This window comes from Callospermophilus lateralis, chromosome 2 (genome assembly GCF_048772815.1).
Source record: "Callospermophilus lateralis isolate mCalLat2 chromosome 2, mCalLat2.hap1, whole genome shotgun sequence".
NCBI classification, from domain to species: Eukaryota; Metazoa; Chordata; class Mammalia; order Rodentia; family Sciuridae; genus Callospermophilus; species Callospermophilus lateralis.
Genome location: NC_135306.1, coordinates 87,014,212 through 87,038,574, shown reverse-complemented (window position 1 = coordinate 87,038,574; position 24,363 = coordinate 87,014,212). Strand labels below are relative to the sequence as shown.

At 36.9% G+C, this 24,363-nt stretch overlaps 1 protein-coding gene across 1 annotated transcript in view; it reads left to right on the top strand.

The window, feature by feature from the left end:
- The first annotated feature begins 984 nt into the window (after nt 1-984).
- Nucleotides 985-24,363, top strand: part of LOC143386525 (uncharacterized) — a 77,299-nt gene continuing 53,920 nt past the window's right edge. The window contains 5 exon segments of the mRNA XM_077108144.1: nt 985-1,329; nt 11,702-11,943; nt 12,155-12,272; nt 17,712-17,759; nt 19,429-19,551. Coding sequence (XP_076964259.1) covers nt 985-1,329; nt 11,702-11,943; nt 12,155-12,272; nt 17,712-17,759; nt 19,429-19,551 — 876 coding nt within the window.

Sequence of the window (24,363 nt, the reverse complement as noted above, 5' to 3'; positions counted from 1 at the left end):
TATGGGCAAGGCTGTTATCCTGTGGCCACTGCAGGTATTTCTCTCAAACAAAAAAAGAAAGAAAAAAAAGTGGCATTCATCTGTCATTCCAGCAGCTTGGGAGGCTGAGGCAAGAGTATGGCGAATTCAAAGGCAGCCTCAGCAAAAGCAAGGTGCTAAGCAACCCAGTGAGACCCTGTCTGTAAATAAAATTCAAACTAGGGCTGGGGAAGGGGCTCAGAGGTCGAGTTCTGAATTCAACCCCCATGACCAGAGAGTGAGAGAGCCCAGTGCTGCTGGGGTTTAACCAGGTCTGTGCTCTCCTGGGTCTCTTCTGTGCTGATCTCCTTATTCTGCCTCCAGCTCAATGTGAACTCAAGATACAGATTCAACTCAGCTGGAGGAAAATCATCTCTCATGCTGCCAACCCGGTGGGAGTCTCCTCCAAGGCGCCTGCCAGGCCCCCTGTTAGCCTCTACCAGCAGTTCTCAAGGGGCGAAAGGCCAGTTCTGCTTGGAGAATTTTGCACAGATGAACAGAAGACAAGTCAGCATCCTGAAGATGCTCTGAGAAGTCTTATTGTAGGAGGAGGCCCAGGTGATGAAACTTTCAAAAATTGACTTCAATTTCCTAACACCAAATCCCAACAGAACTTAGAATTCTGGTCACCTTAAGCCTGACCCAATGCCCAGACCTCAAAAGGAAAAGAAAAAAGAAAAAAAAAAAAAAAAAAAACCCTGCCATTCTGGTTTCCTCCTTGCCTGGAGCAGATATCACCCCCCTGTCACTCAAAAAGTCTCCCAGGGCTCAGGCTGGGCAGAGCGGAGACTGACTGATGCCCTGTCAAATCAGAAGCCCCTGTGTTGAACGTTGTCCAATCCTGAGCGCAGGCAGTGAGCAGGGGGCGGGCTTCTGCGCTTGAGATGGGATTTATTTCTGCTGGGTTCGCGGTTTCATAATACCTGCAGTAGGACTCCAGACTTCGCTCCATGCCCAGGATCCCGGATGGCCCTGCCATGCAGGGGCGGAAGCTCTCCAGGCAGGGTTGGCTGCTGGGCACCAGGAAATGGTGAGTGTGTAGTGACACCTAGCGCCTGGACAGGGAGGCTTGAGAGGGTGGCCGGGCAGGGAGGCCGTCTGGAGGGATTTGCTGTGGGGGCAACCCGAGCTGGCCGACCCCAACCCCAACTCCGGGCGCTCTCTGCGTCCACAGGCCTTAGCCCCTGGCGGAGAGCACCCCTCAGTCCCCCTGGCCAGCCGGGTGGGGAGCATGACAGTGGCAGAGACCCCTCGCAGCCTCCCCATCCCCTGGGGCAGCCTCAGCCCCTGCCAGGGAGTCCTGTCTGGCAGGTGAGCGTCACTACCCAGCGTCTTCCCGGGCTGTGGTGATTGACAGGTGGGACCACTAGAAATCCAATCTCCAAGTCGGGCTATGCCGCACACCTGTCATCCCAGTGGCTGGGGCGGGGGCCCTGATGCAGGAGGATTGCGAGGTCAAGGCCAGCCTGGGCAAGTTGGCTAGGCACTTACAGATTCAGGGAGACCCTGCCTCTAAATAAAATGCAATATAGGGCTGGCCTGTATTGAAGCTCCGTGGTCGAGAGCCTCTGCGTCAAATACCAAAAAATAAATAAATTAATGAATAAATAAGAACAATCAAACCTCCAAACATGGTTTTCCTACAGGAGGGGAGCTGAGGTTTACAGGGACCTCGCTTATTCCTGTGGCCTTTATTTGTTTTTTGTTTGTTTGTTTGTTTTGATAGTTAACAGAAGGGTGCTTTACCACTCAGCTATGAGTCTGGTAGTTTTTAGTTTTTATTCTGACCGAGGCTCTAGCTAAGTTGCTGAGGTTGGCCTGGTTAGGGTTTGATTGATAATGTCTTTTGCATTGCAATTAAGTGTATGATTTTTACATCCTCCTGGGTTCCTGGGTGGACTTTGTTGACATCATGATTCCTTGATGACAATTGTAATAGTACAGCTTCACAATGCACATGTTAGGTAATAAATCCATTTTTTTTCTCTTATAATTTTTTGCTCTTAAAATTCAAAAGTTTCTTGGTTAAGTTTACATATATTTAACTTTGTGGATGAATTTTAGGACTCTATGCTTCCATTAAGAGTAAAGCATGCTGGATTGTTTATTAGTGCATCATAGTCACACATAATACCACCTGCATATGGCACCCATGTAAAACTTACACATGGTATTTTATACTATTTTTAAGCTGAATATCCCATGACTATTAATGTATTATCCTGGTCCTATGAACTGATTGCAGCAAGTCCCTGCGGCGGGGACTATCATGTGTCTTTAACAGCAAAACAGTTTCCACAAATAGTTAAGAAGCAGTTAAACTCCTTGAGTTTGTTAGAATTCTTTTGTTTTCTACCTTCATTGATACTATTTAATTTTCTCTCCGATGGGGTTTTAGTTTACATTTCTCCAATTTCTAAAGATGTTGGATATTCTTTTTATTCTTATTATTGAATACATGGTATCTCCTGTAGAAATTGGCAGCTCAAGTCTCCTCCCTGAATTTCTTCTGCGGTGAATTTCAGAGTATCATGACCCTGGCCCTTTTCCTACCCAAGGGGGCTGGGATCTGCAGGGGTCTCAGGTTTTTCTTCCTCCTGAGCTTTTCTTTCTTTTTTGGGAGGCAGGCGGGCGAGAGGGGCGCATAGTGGATTGAATGTAGAGCTCCTTTACCACAGAGCTACATCCCTCACACCTTTTATCATTTATCTCAAGACAGAGGCAGAGTCTGGCCTTGAACTTGTGCCTCAGCTTCCCGAGTGGCTGGGATTACAGGTGTAAGCCTCCTGCCTGGGTCCCCCTGAATGTTCTAAATGTAAGGGAAGCAAAATGTCAGATCCAGAACCCCGTCTCCCAAATGAAGCTTTTACACGTGTATGAATGAATTCCTAAAATTCAAGTCCCCTGTCCCCATTTCCAGTGACAATTTTCCTCCCCAGTGTAATAAAATAAGAAGCAAAAGTTTTGTTTTCTGTTTGAGCATTTCACTTGAGAGAAAAGTACACTAAAAAACATTTGACATTTGTAAAAATGTGTGTTTATTTTCCCTTCCTCTCCCAGGACAGACACCTTGTCAGAATGTCTTTGGGCTGAGGGTCCCCCTATGGACTGCATGTTCTAGGGGTCTCAAGCCCTCTCTGAGATTTCCCTGGTCCTATTTTGTCTCTGCTTGACATTAGGATCCCACACCTTGGCACATCTGAGGTCTCCTGAGCGTCTGGTGAATCTCAGCCACCTGTGGACCTATGAGCAGGTGCATTTAGGGGAAGTAGTTTCTCAGGGGAGTAGGTGATGTCCCTGTGACTGGGAGGAGTCTCCTTATCCAGAAGCCACTTCAGATGTCCCCTCGTCCTGGCTACTGTGGATACTGGAACAGCGAAGGGCATGCAGCCATTTATTAACACACTGGTTCAAGTTCCTTTGAAAATGTGTCCAAAGTGGTTGTTACTCTGTTAGCTTTTTAAGAACTCCATGCTATTTTTAAAAAATGGCTGCACTGAGCTTATATTCTAGTCCCATGTGAGCGGGTCTCTTTCTCCACATCCATGTCCTTGGAGAACTAGTTCCTTCTCATGTTTGATAGGAGCCTTTCCCACAGCTGGGCTCAGGCTGCAGAAACTCTCCTTCTTGGATGGGAACTGAATTCCTGATGCAGTTGGTTAGAACCCAGGTTGCCTGTGCTCACTGCGAGAAGGTGGTGTGAGCCTATTCTAGAAAGAAACAGGGAGCTGTGGTTTTCATCCTTTTCCTTCACTCCAGGGTTGGGGGGTGGTGATAGTAGTCCCTGGAAGTTCTTGCACATCAATGTGAGTCCCTGGAATGGAAAAAAAAATGTAGGGACCCTGAGTGTCTCGACATACTCCTTACAGCAAGAAATGGTCAGGACTGGAGTTATTACTGAGGTAGGGGGGAGAGGGCTCAGGCAGGGCTGCTGGGTGGACTGCATTTGTCCTGTCTACCCTTAGGGACTGGCTAGGGAGGAGCTCAACTCTTAGCAACCACAGTTTGCAGATCATGCTGGCAAATCCCTTCTAGGGATAAACTAGGACCCTTGATCCCACTCCCCTTCTGCCCTGGTCCCATGGATAAAGCTCATGACCCTCAACAGCCATAGAAAACCACCCCTTTCTCCACTCCTGATACTTGTGTTTATCCGGTTTGTTCTTCTATGAGCACCAGACAAATTGTGTTTCCAGCTACAAGTCATTTAGTGTCCAATGTGCTCTATTTGAGACCCCAATCAGTCTTCCTGTACCCTGGTTGACACTGGATGGGGGTATTCTGTCCAAACTATGCAGCACATCGCTTAAGGCAGGACTAATGTCCACGTATCCCCCAACGTTTCCTGCTTTTCGGATAGTAGATATTTTCTCAGCGGTCCAATACCTAGGTCTCTCAACCCATGTATAACTTTATTTAAGAGGGACTCAAAACAGAAGTAGGTGTTTATTTGGTGTATGCATGTATGGAAAAAATCCAGGAGCCTCCTATTCTGGTACAATTTTGAAACATCCTCCTCCTCAGTATGTGCTTCTTTGGGGTGCTGGAGTGTAATTCAGTACCACGCACGTCCTTTCCCCAAGCCCTCCAGTGCTCTGCACCTCCAGTTCCCACACCTCCCTTCATGTTGGGTTGTCTTGTTCATTCACATCAAAACATCTGCTGGAGATGGTTGCATTTATCTAGTCCTTTTCAGTGCACTTAATAATAAAAATGACATTTACATACATGCGGAGTCATCTATGAAATTTCTGCATTGTGCAAATTTTTTGGTCCTCAAATTTCTGCAATATGATAATTTTATAATATGCATTATTGCCTGGTAATGATAGCTCCAGCTTTTACTCTTAGAGTTCAGAATTCCTGGCTAATTTCATATCAATTCAACCTTCCAGGAGAATTTTCAAACTGTTTGCTTGGGCCCTTTCTTCAGTGAAAAGGAAATCTTGGTGAAATTTTGATGGGGTGTTGTCATAGATGAATCTGAGGGAAGCTGTCCTCTTTATAATGAGGAGTCCTATCATCTGTACCCAGGGTGTGTAATTCAGTCTGTTATGTGCTCATCTGCATTTGTATTTTTTCAAATTCTGCATATGCACCATTTAAGTATACTTATATGTGAAATGTGACATTTATGTGACAGCTATATAAAACTGACATGGTGTTTCATAGTATTTGTCAAACTTGATGAAATATGGCAAACAAAATGTGGCTGACTGCCAGAAATGGTTATTTTCCATAGTTTAATATTTGTCTTTTACCAAATAGACATCCTCTGTCACCAGGCTCTGGAGGAGTGTGCTGTGTCCCCATATGCTGTAGTGTACCCATCTGTTTCTGTGGACCTTCATGATAACCCCACATGTTCTTCAACACTGTGTCAATTTGTGTTCAATGTGACTTTATGGTACAGTCTCTCCTTTCTAAAGACGTTGATTGCTTTGTGATGAAGGGACATTTAGATACCTGCTATTTGAAGGGGCTGTTCATGGCTCTTGCCTGCGTTTCTCTTGTAGTCTCTGTTCTCCTTTCTTAGAAGAGTTTGGTTAAAGGTGAGGCAATTTATTTCTTTCATCTGTCACTTCTTGTTCTCTTTAATGGAGTCATTTGAGAAATAGAATTTTTGTTTTCCATATATACAATTTATAAATTTAAAAATATTTTTTCTGTAACTTTGAAAAGGACTTTTTTTCATTCTTTTTTTCTTTCTGTGAAACTGGGGATTGGAACCACGATGTCCTATTACTGAACACTATCCTCAGTCCTTTTAAAATTTTTATTTAAAAAATTTAATTTTTTCTTAATTTTTTAAAAATTACTACTGCCTATTTATTTTTAAATTTAAGCAGGGTTTCACACAGTTGCTAGGGTAAGCTTCACAATTGTGATCCCCCTGCCTCAGCCTCCAGACCACTGGATATATCAGGTCTGTAGCACCAAATGCATCCTGTATCAGTTAGTTTCTTTCTTTCTTTCTCTTTCTTTCTTTCTTTCTTTCTTTCTTTCTTTCTTTCTTTCTTTCTTTCTTTCTTTTTTTTCCAGATGTTTTTAGATCATGATTTTTTATGCTTTTTATTATTATTTTTAGATATATGACAACAGTGGAATGCATTATAATCCTTATTTCACATAGAACACAATTTTTTCATATTTCTGTATATAAAGTATATTCACATCAATTTATGCCATTATACATGTACTTTTTTGCATTACAACTCTTAATACACACATATATCACTTTTTTTTATCTCTCTTTGTATATAAGTAATGTTGACACCCAATTCAAGTCTTCATACATGAACTTTGTATAATGATGACCCTCACATTCCATCATTCTTGCTAATCCCCTGCCCCCTCCCTTTCCCTCCCACCCTCTTCCCTTTATAGAATTCATCTATTCCTCCCATGTTCCTCCTCCCTACCCCACTATGAGTCAGCCTCCTTATATCAGAGAAAAAATTCAGCATTTTTTTGTGGGGTATTAACTGACTTCACTTAGCATTATCTTCTCCAACTCCATCCATTTACATGTAAGTGCCATGATTTTGTTCTTTTTTAATGATGAGTAATATTCCACTGTGTATACATGTCAGATATTTTTATCCACTCATCCACTAAAGGGCATCTAGTTTGACTCCACAGTTTAGCGATTATGAATTGTGCTGCTATAAACATTGATCTGGCTGTGTCCCTGTAGTGTGCTATTTTTGTTTCTTGGTATAGTCTGAGAAGAGAAATAGCTGGGTCAAATGGTGGTTCCAACCCCAGATTTCCAAGGAATTTCCATACTGATTTCCAAGTTGGCTGCACCAATTTGCAGTCCCACCAGCAGTGTATGAGTGTGCCTTTTCCCCACATCCTCGCCAACACTTATTGTTGTTTGTCTTCATAATAGCTGTCCTTCTGTCTGGTGTGAGATGGTATCTTAGAGTGATTTTAATTTGCATTTCACTGACTGCTAGAGATGATGAGCATTTTTAAATATAATTGTTGATTGATTGTATATCCTCTTCTGAGAAGTGTCTTTTTGGGTCCTTGGCCCATTTATTGATTGCATTATTTGTTTTTGTTTTTTTTTTGGTCTTAAGATGTTTGAGTTCTTTATATACCCTAGAGATTAGTGCTCTAACTGATGTGTGAGGGTTAAAGATTTGCTCCCAGAAAGTAGGCTCTCTATTCTATTGTTTTTTTTTTTAATAAAAATCTTTAGTTTAAATCTATCCCATGTGTTGATTCATGGTTTTAATTCCTGTGCTATAGGACTGTTATTAAGGAAGTTGTGGCCTAATCCCATATGATGGAGATTAGGGCCTGCTTCTTCTTCTAATAGGAGAGTCTCTGGTTTAATTCCTAGACCCTTGATCCATTTTGAGTTAACTTTTATGCATAGTGAGAAGGAGGGATTCAATTTTATTTTGCTGCCTATCGATTTTCAGTTTTCCCATCACCATTTTTTTGAAGATGCTATCTTTTTTAAAGTGCATATTTTTATTGCCTTTGTCTAATATAAGATAATTGTAGTTTTGTGGGTTGGTCTCTGTGTCCTCTATTCTGGGCTATTGGTCTACCAGCCTGTTTTGATGCCAGTACCATGTTGTTTTTGTTACTATGTCTCTGAAGTATAGTTTAAGGTCTGGTATAGCAATACCACCTGCCTCCCTTTTCCTGCTAAGTATTGATTTATCAATTCTGGGTCTCTTATTTTCCAGATAAATTTCATGATTGCCTTTTCTATTTCTATGAGGAATGCCATTGGGATTTTGATCAGAATTGCATTAAATCTGTATAGTGCTTTTGGTAGTATGGTCATTTTGATAATATTAATTCTGCCTATTAAAGATCAAGTTAAATCTTTCCTTCTTCTAAGGTCTTTGATTTCTCTTTAGTGTTTCATAGTTTTCATTGTATAGATCCTTCACCTCTTGTTGATTCTCAAGTATCTTTTTTTTTATTGAGGATATTGTGAATGGGGTAGTTTTCCTCATTTCTCTCTCAGAGGATTTGTCACTGATATATAGAAATGCCTTTGATTTATGGGTGTTGATTTTATATCTTGCTACTTTGCTGAATTCTAGTTCTAGAAGTTTTCTAGTGGAGTTTTTTGAGTCATCTAGGTACAGAATCATATCATCAGAAAATAGTGCTAGTTTAAGTTCTTCTTTTCCTATACTTATACGTTTAATTTCTTTCATCTGTCTAATTGCTCTGGCCAGTGTTTCAAGAACTATAATGAATAGAAGTGTGAGAGAGGGAATCCCTCTCTTGTTCAGATTTTAGAGGGAATGCCTTCAGTTTTTCTCCATTTAGAATGATGTTGGCCTGAGACCTGGCATAGAGAGCCTTTAAAATGTTGAGGGAAGTTTCTGTTATCCCTAGTTTTTCTAGTGTTTTGAACATGAAGGGGTGCTGTATTTTGTCAAATGCTTTTTCTGCATTAGTTGAGATGATCATAAGGTTCTTATCTTTAAATCTACTGATGTGATGAATTACATTTATTGATATCTGTCTGTTGAACCAACCTTGCATCCCTGGGATGAATCTCACTTCATCAAGATGAACCATCTTTTTGATATGTTTTTGTATTTGATTTAAAAGAATTTTATTCAGAATTTTTGCTTCTGCTTTTTAGAGGTATTGGTCTGAAGTACACTTTCTTTTCTATGTTTGTCTGATTTTAGAATCAAGGAGATATTGGCCTTATAGAGTGAATTTGGAAATGCTCCCTCTTTTTATATTTCATGGAATAATTTGAGGAGTGTTGGTTTTAGTTCCTCTTTGAAGGTCTTTTTTCATTGAGTCCTGGGCTTTATTTATTTATTTATTTATTTATTTTTGGTTGGTAGGCTTTTGATGGTGTCTTCTATTTCATTGCTTGAAAATTATCTGTTTTTTTTTAGTAGTTGTCAATGGATATTTATTTATTTATTTATTTACTTATTTATATGTGGTACTGAGGATAGAACCCAGTGCCTCACACATTTCAGGCAAGTGCACTACTGCTGAGCCACAGCCTCGACCCCCTAAATATAAAGGAAAAAAATTCTATTTATTGTGCATAAGTCTTGCATCATCTTCATTAATTCTTTTTGTTTGTTCATTTATAAACAAATATTTATTGACCTGAGCATTGGGGATGCAACAGTGAGCCAAGAAGGCATTGGGAAACTGATATTCCAAGTGCACATGTGTGTGGGTAGCTTGAGTTCACCGAGGTAGCAGCCTAGCTATGAAGGAATAAGATCCCAGGACTGAGCCCAGAGCTATCTCCCCTTGAGAAATCAGGAAAGTGAGAAGCTAGAAAAGAGGAGTAAGATGGTGAGGCAGCAACATCTGAAAGGTGACTCTCCATTCCTCTAGGGAATGCCTTATTAACCTTTCCAAACCATCAATTCTTAGTTTGTTGATATTCTGTATTTTGTTGTTCTTTATTTTATTGATTACTGATTTTTTTTCTAATTTGGAATGCTGCTCTCCTTTCCCAACATCTAGAGCATAGATGAATATTTTCCAATTGTTCTTATCTTATAAAAACTCTATTTTAAATTCCCTCAATTACTTTATTCCAGAAATTTTTATTGTTTATTGTTTTTCAACCTATTATTACTATTGGTTCTAGGATTTTGAACCCAGGGCCTCACACATGCTAAGCACAGTACTTGGTCACAGAGCTACACTCCAGTCCTATTTTTTTTTCTACCCTCACCCATAAACACTGGGTGTTCCTTATATAGTCTTTAATTCTAAAAACAGCTTACAAGCCCATTCTCTCTCCTGATTGTTTCCTTACATATCACCTCAAATTCTGGGACTAAACATTTGTATATAATTATAATAAATATTTATGAAAGATTGAAAAGGGTTTCATTACATTTTGAACTGAATTGATTTTAAGAGGACATCAATTTATTAAATTTTTATTTCCTTTTTTTTTTTTTTTTGTACCAGGGGTGTTTAACTCAGGGGCACTCAAACACTGATCACATCCCCAGTCCTTTCTTGTATTTTATTTATTTTTTGTAGTTGTAGATGGACAGAATGCCTTTGTTTATTTTTATGTGGTGCTGAGGATGGAACTCAATGCCTCACCCATGCTAGGCAAGCGCTCTACCACTGAGCTACAGCCCCAGCTCTTTTTTTTTCTTTTGTATTTTATTTAGAGAATCCCACTGAGTTATTTAGCGCCTCACCATTGCTGAGGCTGGCTTTGAACTCAGCAATCCTCCCACCTCAGCCTCCTAATTCGCAGGGATTACAGGCGTGCATCACCGTGCCCAGCTTTTATTTACTTTTTAACTGAAGAATTTAATGGGGGCTATTTCATTGTATCTGGGATGTATCTCACTTATTCCTTTGTAATTACTTTCAAATTTTATTCCTTTTGTGTCAGATTATACTCTGAATGACACTGATCCTCTAGAATATGAATCAGTGCCATGGTCAGTTTTTGTGAATTTTCCTTGTTTGCATCTTCTGCATTTTAGATATAATGTTATTTCTATATCTCTTAGTTTAAGTTTGTTAACCATGTTATACAAGTATTCTGTATTTTGGCTCATTTCTGCCTGATTTATCAGAGGTGTTAAAATTCTCTGTTCACAGTGGTTGACTTGTCTATCTCACCAAAGATCAGTTTCAAGTATGTTAATGAATATATTAATATAGTTAATTATCAATAATTTGCTGAGAATATAATTTCCCCTTGGTCCTTTATAACATTTTGAACTTATGTTCTACTTTTTCTAATATTAAAATTGCTATCTTGCATTTACTTTGTGTCATTTCCCCTTAACCTATCTTTTTCCACATTTTAATTTTCAGTTACATAAATGCTCACACCTGTTGGGAAGGAGAGTAGAAATAGAAAATAATCCCGACTACTAGGTCTACCCCTTTTTCTAAGAAAATCCTCGCCCTCTATCTTTGCTTACACTCACATAGAAGGTGAAGGCAAAGGATGTCGTTCCCTCCCCCAGAAGTCCTCAATAACTGCATTTGCACCTTTCTAGGATGTGTGGATAGGTTGTCCGCAATCCTCACCCAAACTTTGACCTCGATTTGTGCTACAAGTGTGGACACACAGGGTCATCCCCTCACAATCACAGACCTGTACAGCCAGTGCTACCATCCACAAAAGCCACATGTTGGACATTCAGACAGGGCAACAAGATAACAGAACAATGCTGTACACTCCACAAAAAGTGACCAAAGCAAGAACATTTTTATGAAATCGCTGGAAGAGAGAAAAAGAAATAAAACAAGATGATATTGAGGTGCTGGCACAGTCACTAAGGGAATAGTGGAGTCCCCAGGGAGGTGGGATGGAGTAAAGGAGGCCTTTTGCTTTTATAATGAACACAGAGAGTGTGTTTGCATGCTCTTGGAAATTATTCAATGGAGATGGGCAAACTGACAATGCAGGAGAAAGGCATGGATTTCCAGTTCCCTGAGGCAACTGTATTTGATAGGAGAAGAGAAATAGGAATGCCTACTTTCTGGAGAGAAAGTGAAAGGCGGGGGATGGATTGGTGAGCCTGCGGTTTGGTGATGGGTGTTTTGGTCCCCTCTGGGAGGCTTAACTAGAGGGATCTGAGAAGTTATCTGATAGCGGGGAGACATGCCCTCTTGGAGATTGTTTAGGAGTGTGAGGTGCTCTTTCTGCGTATGTGGTCAAGGGTTCCAACAGAAACCCATCAGGCCCGCTGGTGACGTTTCTCCAAAGGCCTCGGAGGAGAATGGGTTTCCTCCAGAATGGGTTTCATCCAGCTGGGTTTCCTCAGGTGAGCGCAATGCCCAGCAAGCTGAAGGCAAGGCGCAGGTACACTCGTCCACGTGCACTGGGGTGCAGCGAGTGATGACTCCCGGGGAAGTGCAGAGAGTGAGTCCAAAGCGGACCCGAAGGCTGCAAGCAGAGGTGCAGAGTACAGAGTACCTGGGTCTCGGCGCGCTTTTTTTCTAGGTGTCCCAACGCAGAAGACGGAATGGTGTGCTGTCGCGGAGAGCTTCCGCCGGTTTCATATCCTTCTTATTGCTAGAAGTGCAAGTTGAATACGACTTCTTACCAGAGTCGAGGAAAGGGGAAATTTCAGATGCAGGGAGCCCAGCATGGTGCGCACAAGTGAAATCATACCAAATACAGAACGGGACGCATCAGGGGCTACCCACCACCAGCTGAGAAGCGCCGGAAGCACTGGGGCCCTGCAGTTTCAGTGAGTGCAGGTGCAAGTAAAATTATCTGTTTAACTTACTCAGTTTGGGTAAGTCACATGATTCTAGACATTTGTTGATGACTTCAATGTTTTCTGTTTTATTGCAGTACAAATTTTCAAAATAATTTCTAATTATCTTCTGTATTTCTCTAGTGTTCATGGTGATATTTCCTTTTTCATAATGGATTTCAGTAATTGGAGTATTCCTCTCCTTCTCTACAGTAGCATGGATAAGGTTTTATCAAATGTATTTGTTTTTCAAAGAGCCACCTTTTCATTTTGAAAATTAAAAAAAATAAAAATATATGGCAGTGGAATATATTACAATTCTTATTACACATATACAGCACAATTTTTCAAATCTCTGTATATAAAATAGGTTGACATCAATTCGTGTGTTCCTACGTGTACTTTGGATAATGATTTCTATTATATTCCACCATCCTTGCTAATCCCTTTCCCTTCCCTATTCCTTCCACCACACTACCCTAAATAGAATTCATCTATTCCACCCATGCTACCCCACTATGAGTCAGCCTCCTTATATCAGAGAAAACATTCAGCATTTGTTATTTTGGGTTTGGCTAACTTCATTTAGCATTATCTTCTCCAATGCCATCATTTACCTGCAAATGCCATGATTTTATTTTCTTTTATTGCTGAGTAATATTCCATTGTGTACAAATGCCACGTTTTTTTATCCATTAATCCACTGAAGGGCATCTATGTTGGCTCCACAGTTTAACTCTTGTGAATTGTGCTTCTAAAAACATTGTGACTGTGTCCCTGTAGTATGCTGTTTTTAAGTCCTTTGGATATAGACCAGGGAGTGGGATAGCTGGGTCAAATGGTGGTACCATTACCAGTCACTTTGTCAATTTTTATTTGCTTTTTTTGTTCCAATTTCATTGATTTCAGCTCTGATTTAAATTATTTTCTTTCCTTTATTGCTTTTGGTGTTGATTAATTGTTTTTCCTAGGGCTTTGAGATGTAATTTTAGGTAATTTATTTAACTTTTTCTTTTTTTAAGGAATGAACTCCATGCAATGAACTTTCCTCTTAGTAATGCCTTCATAGTGTCCCATAGATTTTGATATGTTGTATCTGTGTCCTCATTCACCTCTAAGAATTTTTCAATCTCCTCTTTTATGTTTTCTGCAACCCATTGTTCATTCACTAGCATATTATTTAGTCTCCAGGTATAGGAGTAGCTTCTAGTTTTATCATTGATTTGTAATTTCATTCCATTTTGATCTGATAGAATGCAGGGTAGTACTTTCATTTTTCTGTTTTTGCTTAGAGTTCCTTTTTGGCATAATATATGGTCTAATTTAGAGAATGATCCATTTGCTGCTGAGAAGAAAGTGTCTTCACCTGTTGAAGGATGAAATAGTCTATGTATGTCAGTTAAATCTAAGTTGTTGATTGTATTATCAGTTCTATAGTTTCTGTCTGGATATTGTTTGGAAGATGTATTCAGTGGTAAAAGAGGTGTGTTAAAGTCACCCAGAATTATTGTCTTGTGGTCTACTTGGCCCTTAAACTTGAGAAGAGTCTGTTTGAACATAGATGCTCCATTGTTTTGGGTGTGTGTATATTTATAATTGTTCTGTCTTGTTGGTGTATGGTTCCTTTAAGCTGTATATAGTGTCCTTCTTTATCCCTTTTGATTAACTTTCACTTGAAGTCCACATTATTTGATATAAAAATGGAAACCCCTGCTTGCCTCCACAGTCCATGTGAGTGGTAGGTTTTTTAATGTTTATTTTTTGTATATGGACAAAATACCTTTATTATTTAGTTTTATGTGGTGCTGAGGATCGAATACAGGGCCTCACATGTGCTAGGCTAATGCTCTACCACTGAGCCCCAGCCTTAGCCTGAATGATATATTTTTTTTCCAACCTGTCACCTTCAGTCTGTGGGTGTCTTTTCCTATGAGATGAGTCTCTTGGAGGCAGCATATTGTTGGTCTTTTTTTTAATCCAATCTGCCTGTCTTTTGATTGCTGAGTTGGAACTAAACTTTCAGAGTTATTATTGAGACAATATTTGTATTCTCAGTTATTTTTGTTTATTTTTGGTATTTAACTAAGTCAGTTTCTCTTTGATAAGTTTTTCCTTTAGAGTGATACTACCCTCTTCTGATTTTTTATTGTTGTTCATTTCCTCCTCATGGAATATTTTGCCAAGGATGTTCTGTAGTGCAGGTTTCTCATTGCAAATTCTTTTTAATTTTGTGTATGATGGAAGGTTTTTATTTTGTCATAAAATAACATCTGAATCAAAATCTAATTGCTTATCAAAATTAAATTTTGCTGGGTATGATTCTTGGTTGGAATCCATTTCTTTCAGAGCTTGGTTTATATTGTTGCAGGATCTTGTAGATTTCAGGGTCTCAGTTCAGAAATCAGAGATCCTGATTGGTTTTCCCCATATGTAATTTGATTCTTTTCTTCTGTGGCTTTTGAAATGTTCTGCTTCTCCTGTATGCTAGGTGTTTTCATTATTATGTGCATTGATGTAGCCCTGTAGTGATCTTGTTCATTTGGTGTCCTATATGATCCTTGTATTTGATTTCCCAATTCACTCTACATGTTTGGAAATTTTTCTGGTATTATTTCATTGAATAGATTGTCCATTTCTGTAGTTTAGACCTGTATGCCTTTATCTATCCCAGTAGTTGTTAAATTGTGTCTTTTCATATTATCTCACAATTCTTGAATCTTCTGCTCATGGTTTCTTACCATCTTCACTGGGGTCAATTTTATTTTTTCAAGATTATATATTTTGCCTTCAATGTCAGAGGTTCTGTCTTCCAAGTGATTTATTCCGTTGGGGATACTTCCTATTGAGTTCTTAATTTGGTTTACTCTTTCCTTCATTTCAAGGATCTCTGTTGTTTTTTTTTTTTTTTTCAAAATCTCTATCTCCTTATTGAAGGAATCTTTTGCTTTCTGTATTTGCTTATGTAGCTCTTTATCAAAATGATCCTTTGCTGCGTGTATTTGCTCTCATATCATCCTTTCATTCACAGAAAATTATGTACCTTCTCCCATTTATCCTGCTATTCTGACCATGGATTCTAATAATAATGTAGCATCTTTGTTTGGGGCACATTCTTTCTTGGTTTCTCATGTTTTTTATGCATCTTCCCTTCCAGCTCTGTGTTTTTAAGTTATATAGCCATGTAGGCTTATAGTTTCCCCAATAGGTTTCAATACCTTTCTTTTTTAAAAAAATTATTTATTTTTTTAAATACATGACAACAGTGGAATGCATTACAATTCCTATTACACACATAGAGCACAATTTTTGGTATCTCTGTACAGAAAGTATATTCATGCTAATTTATGCCATTATATATGTACTCATTTTTTTCTGCAATACAACTCTTAATAGACATATATATCACAGTTTTTCATATCTCTGGTTGTATATAAGGTATGTTGGCACCAATTTGTGTCTTCATACATGAACTTTGGATAATGATGTCATCACATTCCACAATCACTGCTAATCCCCTGTCTCTTCCCCTCCCCTCCAACTCCTCTGCCCTATGTAGAATTCATCTATTCCTCCCATGCTTCCCCTCCCTATCCCACTATAGTCAGCCTCCTTATATCAGAGAAACCATTCAACATTTATTTTTTGGGTTTGCCTAACTTCATTTCTCCAACACCAACCATTTACCTGCAATTGCCATGATTTTATTATTGCTGAGTAAAATTGCATTGTGTATATATGCCCCATATTTTTATCCATTCATCCACTGAAGGGCATCTGGGTTGGCTCCAAAGTTTGCTATTCTGTATTGTGCTGCTATAAACATTGACATGGCTGTGACCCTGTAGTATGCTGTTTTCAAGTCCTTTGAGTATAGTCCGAGAAGAGGAATACCTGGGTCAAATGGTGTTTTCATTCCCAGATTTTGAAGGAATCTCTATATAGTTTTCCATGTTGTTTGCACCAATTTACAGTCCCACCACCAGTGAATGAGTGTGCCTTTTCCCCCACATCCTTGCCAACACTTGTTGTTTGTCTTTTTGATAGCTGCCATTCTGACTGGAGTGAGATGAAATCTTAGAGTGGTTTTGATTTGCATTTCTCTAATTGCAAGAGATGATGAACACTTTCTAAAATATTTATTGATTGATTCTACATCCTTTTGTGAGAAGTGTCTGTTCAGGTCCTTGGCCAATTTGTTGGTTTGATTATTAGGGTTTTTGGTGCTTAGCATTTTGAGTTCTTTATATACTAGATATTACTTCTCTATCTGATGTGTGAGGGGTAGAAATCTACTCCCAGGATGTAGGCTCTCTGTTTACCTCAGATTTTTTTTTCTGAGAAGAAACTTTTTAGATTGAATCCATCCCATTTGTTGATTCTTAGTTTTAATTCTTGTGCTATAGGCATCTTATTAAGGAAGTTGGGGCAGCCTAGCCCCATGTGATGAAGATTATGGCCTACTTTTTCTTCTATTAGATGCAGAGTTTCTGGTTTAAATCCTAGGTCCTTGATCCACTTTGAGTTGAGTTTGGTGCATGGTGAGAGAGATGGCTTTAATTTCCTTTTTTTGAAAATGAATTTCCAGTTTTTGCAGCACCGTTTGTTGAAGAGGCTATCTTTTCTCCAATACATGTTCTTGGCACCTATGTCTAATGTAAGATAAATGTAATTTTGTGAGTTAGTCTATGTGTCCTCTATTTTATACCATTGGTCTACCAGTTTGTTCTAGTGCCAGTAGCATGCTGTTTTTGTTACTATTGCTCTGTAGTATAGTTTAAGTTCTGGTATAGTGATACCACCTGCTTTGCTCTTCCTGCTTGTAATTGCTTTAGCTATTCTGAGATTCTTATTTTTCCAGATGAAATTTATGATTGCTTTTTCTATTTCTATGAGAAATGTCATTGGGATTTTGATCAAAATTGCATTAAATCAGTATAGTGCTTTTGGTTGTATGGTCGTTTTGATAATAATAATTCTGCATATGCAAGATTAAGGTAGATCTTTCCATCTTCTAAGGTCTTCTTTGATTTCTTTCTTTAGGATTCTGTAGGTTACCTTGTATAGATCTTTCATCTCTTTCATTAAGTTGATTCCCAAGTATCTTATGTTTTCTTTTTTTGAAGTTACTGTAAATGGGGTAGTTTTTTTTATTTCCTTCTTGAGGCTTTGTCACTGATATACAGAAATGCCTTTTTTATAATGTGTGTTAATTTTATATCCTGCTGCTTTGCTGAATTCATTTTTTAGTTCTAGAAGTTTTCTGGTGGTGCTTTTGGGGTCTTCTAGGTATAGAATCATATTGTCAGCAACTAGTGCTAATTTAAGTTCTTTTCCTGAAGTTATTTCTTTAATTTCTTTCGTCTGTCTAATTGCTCTGGCCAGTGTTTCAAGAAATATGTTGAATAGAAATGGTGAGAGACAGCATTCCTGTCTTGTTCCAGTTTTTAGAGGGAATGCCTTTAGTTTTTCTCCCTTTAGAATGATGTTGGCCTTAGGCTTAATGTAGAGAGCCAGTATGATGTTGAGGTATGTTCCTGTTATCTCAAGTTTTTCTAATTTTTTGAATATGAAATGGTGATGTATTCTGTCAAATGGTTTTTCTGTGTCTCTTGAGATAATCATATGATTCTTATTTTTAAGTCTATTGATGTGATGAATTAAGTTTTTTGATTTCTATATGTTGAACCAATCCTGTATTCCTGGAAAAACCCCACTTGATCTTGGTGCACGACCTTTTTAATATGTTTTTGTATTTAATTTGGCAGAATTTCATTCAGAATTTTTGCATCTATGTTCATTAGAGATATTGGCCTGAAGTTTTCTTTCTTTCATTTGTCCCTGCCTGGTTTCGGGATCAGAGTGATATTGGCCTCAATGAATGAGTTTGGAAGTGCTGCTGCTTTCTGTATTTTCTGAAATAAATTGAAGAATATTGGTATTTTTCAATTTCTTCTTTAAAGGTCTTCTTTAATTCGGCAGTATATTCATCTGGTCCTAGATTTTTCTTGGTTGATAAGCTTCTGATGGCATCTTGTATTTCATCATTTATTATTGGTCTGTTTAAATTGTGTATGTCTTCCTGATTCAATCTGGGCATATTATATAACTTAAGAAATTTGTTGATGCCTTCAATGTCTTCTCTTTTATTGGGGTATACATTTTCAAGATAATTTCTAAATATCCTCTATATTTCTGAGGTGTCTCTTGGGATATTGCCTTTTTCATCATGTATGCTGGTAATTTGAATTTTCTCTCTCCTTCTCTTCATTAGCATAGCTAGGGGTCAGAGAACCAAATTTGTCAAGGTTTAATTGTTTCTTTTAATTCAATTTCAGTTCTAATTTTAATTATTTTCTGCCTTCTACTGCTTTTGCTTTTGATTTGTTTTTCTAGGGTTTTGAGATGAAGTATGAGATCAATTATTGACTTTTTTTTCTTTTAAGAAATGAACTCCATGCAATGAAGTTTTCTCCTAGGACTGCTTTCATAGTATCCAAGAGATTTTGATATGTTGTTTCTACGTTCTTGTTTACCTCTAAGAAATTTTTAATCTCCTCCTTGAAATCTTCTGTAACCTATTGTTCATTCTATTGTACCAAATTGATTCACTCGTTGAACTCCTTATAGAACTTGAAATAATTTAAGTTTGCCTTCTCACGAGGTGGAAGTGTCACTTTACATGTCTCCAAACATTATTATTTTATGAATATTTTACACATTGGGAATGTGTGATGGATGATACTTGAAACTAATTGTATTGTGGAGCTCAATCTATCTCATGGATAGAAAGCAGAGAGAATAGGAACAAGACTGTTTTCAAAACATTTTTTTTACCAGTCTTTTTGTCTCCCTTGTGCACAGTCACCTTATGAGAATATTTTTGACAAGTCTGATTTGCATCTGGAATGTCGGCCGAATTTCACATTCACTGATGGCAGAAAAGTTAGGAGTTGGGCTTTTATTCAGTGCTTGGATTATGGTATATATATCCTTCACTTCACTCTGATATGGAATATATATATATACTGTTTTTAGACTTATGTATTTTCCTCTGAATTAGATAATGGAAAGTATCTTATTACATAATTAAAGTCACTCTCCTACATGACAGTCGGTTCTACTAACTCTTAATTCATATTAATATCTGAAAAATGGTTTGGTGCATGTTCTATTGATCTAACAATTTTTATTTCAGGAGCCATTGACATTCGGGGATGTGTCTATTGATTACTCTAAGGAGGAATGGGAATGCCTGGATCCTGCTCAGCAGAATTTATATAGAGAAGTGATGTTGGAGAACTACAGCAACCTAGTCTTTGTGATGGAGCACAACTTTCCTTCAAAATTCCTAATTAGCATTATTTAGTTTTCTTCCCTTGAAGTATATCTTTTGGGAACTTCTCCACAAGAATGTGTTGCAGATTTATGCTTTCAGTAAAAAAATGGGGTAGTTCTTGGTGCTGACAAGAAAATGTTAATGATGTTTCCTTTCATACTTAATGTTTTCCTTTGGTGGAATGATATATATCTTTCACTTGACATACGGTTGACTTAGAGGAATTCAGTGATGTCAAATCCTGTGGCCAACATATAGCAGAGGACATAGTTGAGGTAGAGGAGGAAGCCTAAATTCAAAAAGTTCATTGAGACATTATCCAGCATAAAATGTTTTTGAGAAGCTTTGAATTCTTTCCCTTGTTATTATAGAAAAACCTGTCCTGTGTTTTGTGCTTTAAAATTATGTAGTATCCTGCTTTTCCTCCAGTAATGTCTCCATACATTCAAATTAGCAACAAAACACTCTCCTTGCCTTGTGAATGTTAATATTATCTGACAGCTCTTCCATAATTTAAAAAATATATTTAGTTGTTAATGAATTTTCTATTTATTTATATGTAGTTCTGAGAATTGAACCTAGGGCCTCACACATGATAGTCAAACTGTGTAACACTACTCTACAACTCCAGCCCTTCTTCTATTATTTGCAGGAAAGTTTTCCACATTGCTGGAGACCTCTAGGTTCACCCATTGTAATACATTACTATCATAAGTCAGTTTATCTAATCTTATTTGTACATTTTTTTACTAAAATTTCCTTATCAGTGTTCTTTCTGATATGTGTAATGGATTTTCTGTGAAATTATCTGCCATGGAATGAATGTTATGTTAGACAAAGACTGCTGTTTTGAGAGATGGTGTAAGCTTTATTTGAGTTAGAGGATTTGTAAAATAATACAACTGTGAATATTTACAATTTGGTTGGTTTTTTTTTCTCTTTTTCTAATAGTGTACAGTAGGTTCCATGTTATAGACTGGGTTTCCTCATATCAGTTAATTGCTTCACAAACTAAGATATGTATGATTCTTGTTTGTATTGCCAATCATATTATATGTGCTTTTGCTTGTATAAATATTAAGCCTCTTTTGTCCATGACTTTTGTATTTTAACTTGATTGGCTTTTCATTTTGCCCATGTACATAGAAATTGAAGTTTTCTATGTGTTATTGTAATGGGGATTGATGGCAGTGATACTCTCATGCTGAACTACACCCCAAGCTCCTTTTCACTCATATTTGGAGAGAGGTTCTCACTAAGTTATTGAGGATGTCTTGAAATTGCAATTCGCCTGCCTCAGACTTCCTAGTAGCTGAGATTACATGCATGCTCATCATTTGTATATTGATGAGCTTGTTCTTATTTAAAGGATAAAGACCACATTACTTTAAATGTACCTTTGAGATATGTTGCAATTCTTTTTATCTTTTAATTTTCATTGTAATCAAAACCACAAAGTAAAACTTACTGTCTCCAAAATTTTAAATATACAGTTCAGTAACATTAATTCAAATTGTTATGCAATATATCTCTACAAAGTTTACATCTCAAAAAAAAAAATGCCTAGGAAACAAGGGCTCATTTCTGTCTCCTCATGATAAAACTATTCTCTTTTGTTCAGAAAGCTGCTTTTTTAGTTTAGAGATGTAATGTTCATAGAATTTTGCAGAATTCTTTCTGTGACATTTCAGTTAACCTAGTGTACATACATTTTGTAAAATATATAATTAGAATAAATTATTTGACTTCAAAGTTCTGTAGTTTCTATATTCCAATATGGCTCATCATTCTTTTCAAGGGATATTTGGTTTGCATCCCCCATGATGGCTCTGTTGAATAACAATGTAACAACACTGGTGTGCAATGTTTTTAATTTGCTATTGATGTGAGGGCTTACTGCCACATTCACTAAGAACTCCGTCTACCTGACTCCATGTTTGCATTTGCAATTGAATGCTGTAACTTTTAGTAATTTTTTTTAAGCAGGGAAATAGTCATATTCATATTGGGGGAATATTCATAGAATTTAAAGGATACATTTCTCTGCAAATTTTTTTTAACAATTGGAGGTTGATGAATATTACATGGAGTCTCTAGTTAAGTTTAAGTAGTATAAACATCTTTAAATTTAATCTTTCAATTTTGAACAACAGCTTGCCCAAGAGTGTTCAATCAACTGACACATATATAGGGATTTTTTGAAAATCCCTACCACTTTTGACTTCAAATATTTATCCCATGTTGGTTAAAAATAACTATCACTTAAGTATTTATTAACCTTTGTTTTAATGTATAAAATGGATCTAACCAGCATAATATCTCACTTGTGATTAAGAACAGGGATTCTATAAGTCTATAGAAGTTTCAAAATATTTTCAAAGTCTTATGCTTTGCAATTACCACTTTGCTTCACTGTATTTCCCTTTTCAGTAAGTGGGTTTTATGTCTCTTAGTATGACAGTGATTCTTTGTTTTCATTCAACCTTCTCAGTGTTTTCTTTGTGTGTTTGGGAAGTATGAAGTATGTAGCGAATGTATTTACTCTTAATTCAGAACCTAGGAAAAGGGTCAGTTTCTCTCTTTTGCCTTTTTTCAAAGTTTTTTTTTTTTTTTTAAATTTAGAACGTCTTCTATGTCCTATAACTGTCTTAAACTATGTTTTGTGTACTATAATTTAGACAGCCCAGGTTTTGTTCAATAACTTTTGTATGTGTCATTCTTATATCTTTTTGCTTTCAGTATGTGTGTGTTCTTAGATTTAGAGTATCCTGTAGACTACCTACAGTTGCAACATTTAGAGTTAATTCAGATATCCAAGTTTTTTTATCAGAATTTTGTAATCTTGCATTTTCCAACAGAAAATTCTAAAAATGAAGAATGTCCTGCCCATACTTAGTATGAGTATCAACTTCACTTCACTTTATTAAAAAACTGAATATATTTATGTGTCCTTTTAAAATTATATTATTGTTACAGGTATATATGCCTATTAACAGTATTTTTATTATGCTTTTTTGTTTCAAATTCTATTGCAAAATTACATGTCTTATGACAGATCATTACAATAAAATAGAATTGTTTTTGCCAAGAAATGTTTAAAATTTCATATGACTTATGATGGTGTGCACTTACATTTTATTATGCAGGATTATCTTTGGTAGTTTTGGAGAACAGATCCAGTGTTGATGAATAGTGTGTGTATTTTTATATGTTTAAAGTCTTCATTTTCCTTCTCTTTGGAAAGGTAATAGCTGTGAATATAATGTCTTGGTTGATAATTTTATTCTTTTATCCCTTGAATATAGATAGACTCGAATTCCTTCCTGTGTTGTTAAGATATGACTAAGGATTTCACAATTATATAGTTACACATTTCTAGGTGACCTGTCTTTTTCTCTTGGAAGCTCTCAGTATTCTGAGTTTTAACAATTGGTTTAAAACCTACTTTGAGTCTTTACAACTTGGAGAAAACTGGGCTGCTTGGATGTTTCATTTTCCTATTTTCTGAGATGTGTATATTAGTACTGGAAAGAGAACTTAAGGGAGATTTAGCACTTTGCATTTTTTAATTTGTCTGGTCTTCATATTTTACTCTTCTAGCTCAACCTCCTATGTTGCTATGTACAACCACCCCTGACTCTTTCAGACATTTTCTAAAGAAAGTCTTTAAACATACATTTTCTGCTTATTACTATTAACAATTCTTGACTAATTTTTATTCTGTCCTTTTGTGTGTTGGTTTAGTTCAGTAAACTTCTTTTAAATGATAATTGACTATTCCCTTTGAGTAATTCATAACTTTGCTTACTGTTGATTTAGCCATGTTTTTTTCTGTTGGGAAGCAGGAACCCCTTTTTGAACAGTCCCCAAATATTTACATGTTTCATATTTTTATTTTTTAATGAAACAGAAGAAAGTTGGTAGATTTTGAAAATATATTCTGAAGGAGGAATATCTTTGTGTAACACAATGTATTTTTCTCTACTATATTACTCTCCATAGTAATGTACTCATCTTGGATACTGTGAAAACAAAGATGATTAGGAAAATTTTCAAAGTAATTTTCTGTGTGTATTTTTATTTGATTTAAATATTTGTACAGAAATGATGGACTTGGATTTAATTATCCAGTCACCCTGTTGATGTTATTTTTTGCTGTAATTTCTTAGATTTGCAAAATATACTCATCCCACTAAAGTAAGTAAACATGTTTGTTATTTTTATTTATTACAGCCATGACTTCTCATCATCCTCGAAATTTTACCAGAGCAGGGAATAAAAGAGAGAGAGGGAAGATATGGAAAGTGTGACTTTGACTATTTACAACCAAGAAAACAATGGGAGAATATAGGTGAGAGTAAAGTTCAAAAATTGTATTATAATAGACAAAATCAATCAGTAGTCCCTATTTACGATAAAAATTTTATGGACAAAAAACCCCAGAGTAAATTAATATCTGAAACAAAAATTCAATGTATTCCAATTATTTTCAGGAGTTTTATATGTATTTTAAGAATAAATCCATAGCCATTTTTTAACTGAAAGGCAATGTGGAAAATTTGAAATCTTGTCAAGATTTTTGAAATCTTGTATCAGTTTTTAACTTGGCCAATTATAAAAGTAGCACTGAGTTAAAATTCCAGTCAAACATTTGCACAGAGAAGATATTTCTAAAAGTGATCCTTTTGGGAGTTTCTTTATAAAATGTCCATTTTTCTGAAACAAAATATTAATTTCTCCTTGTGCCCAAATGGAAAATATTAAAAATTTTAGAAAAGTTTCTACTTCCCCACT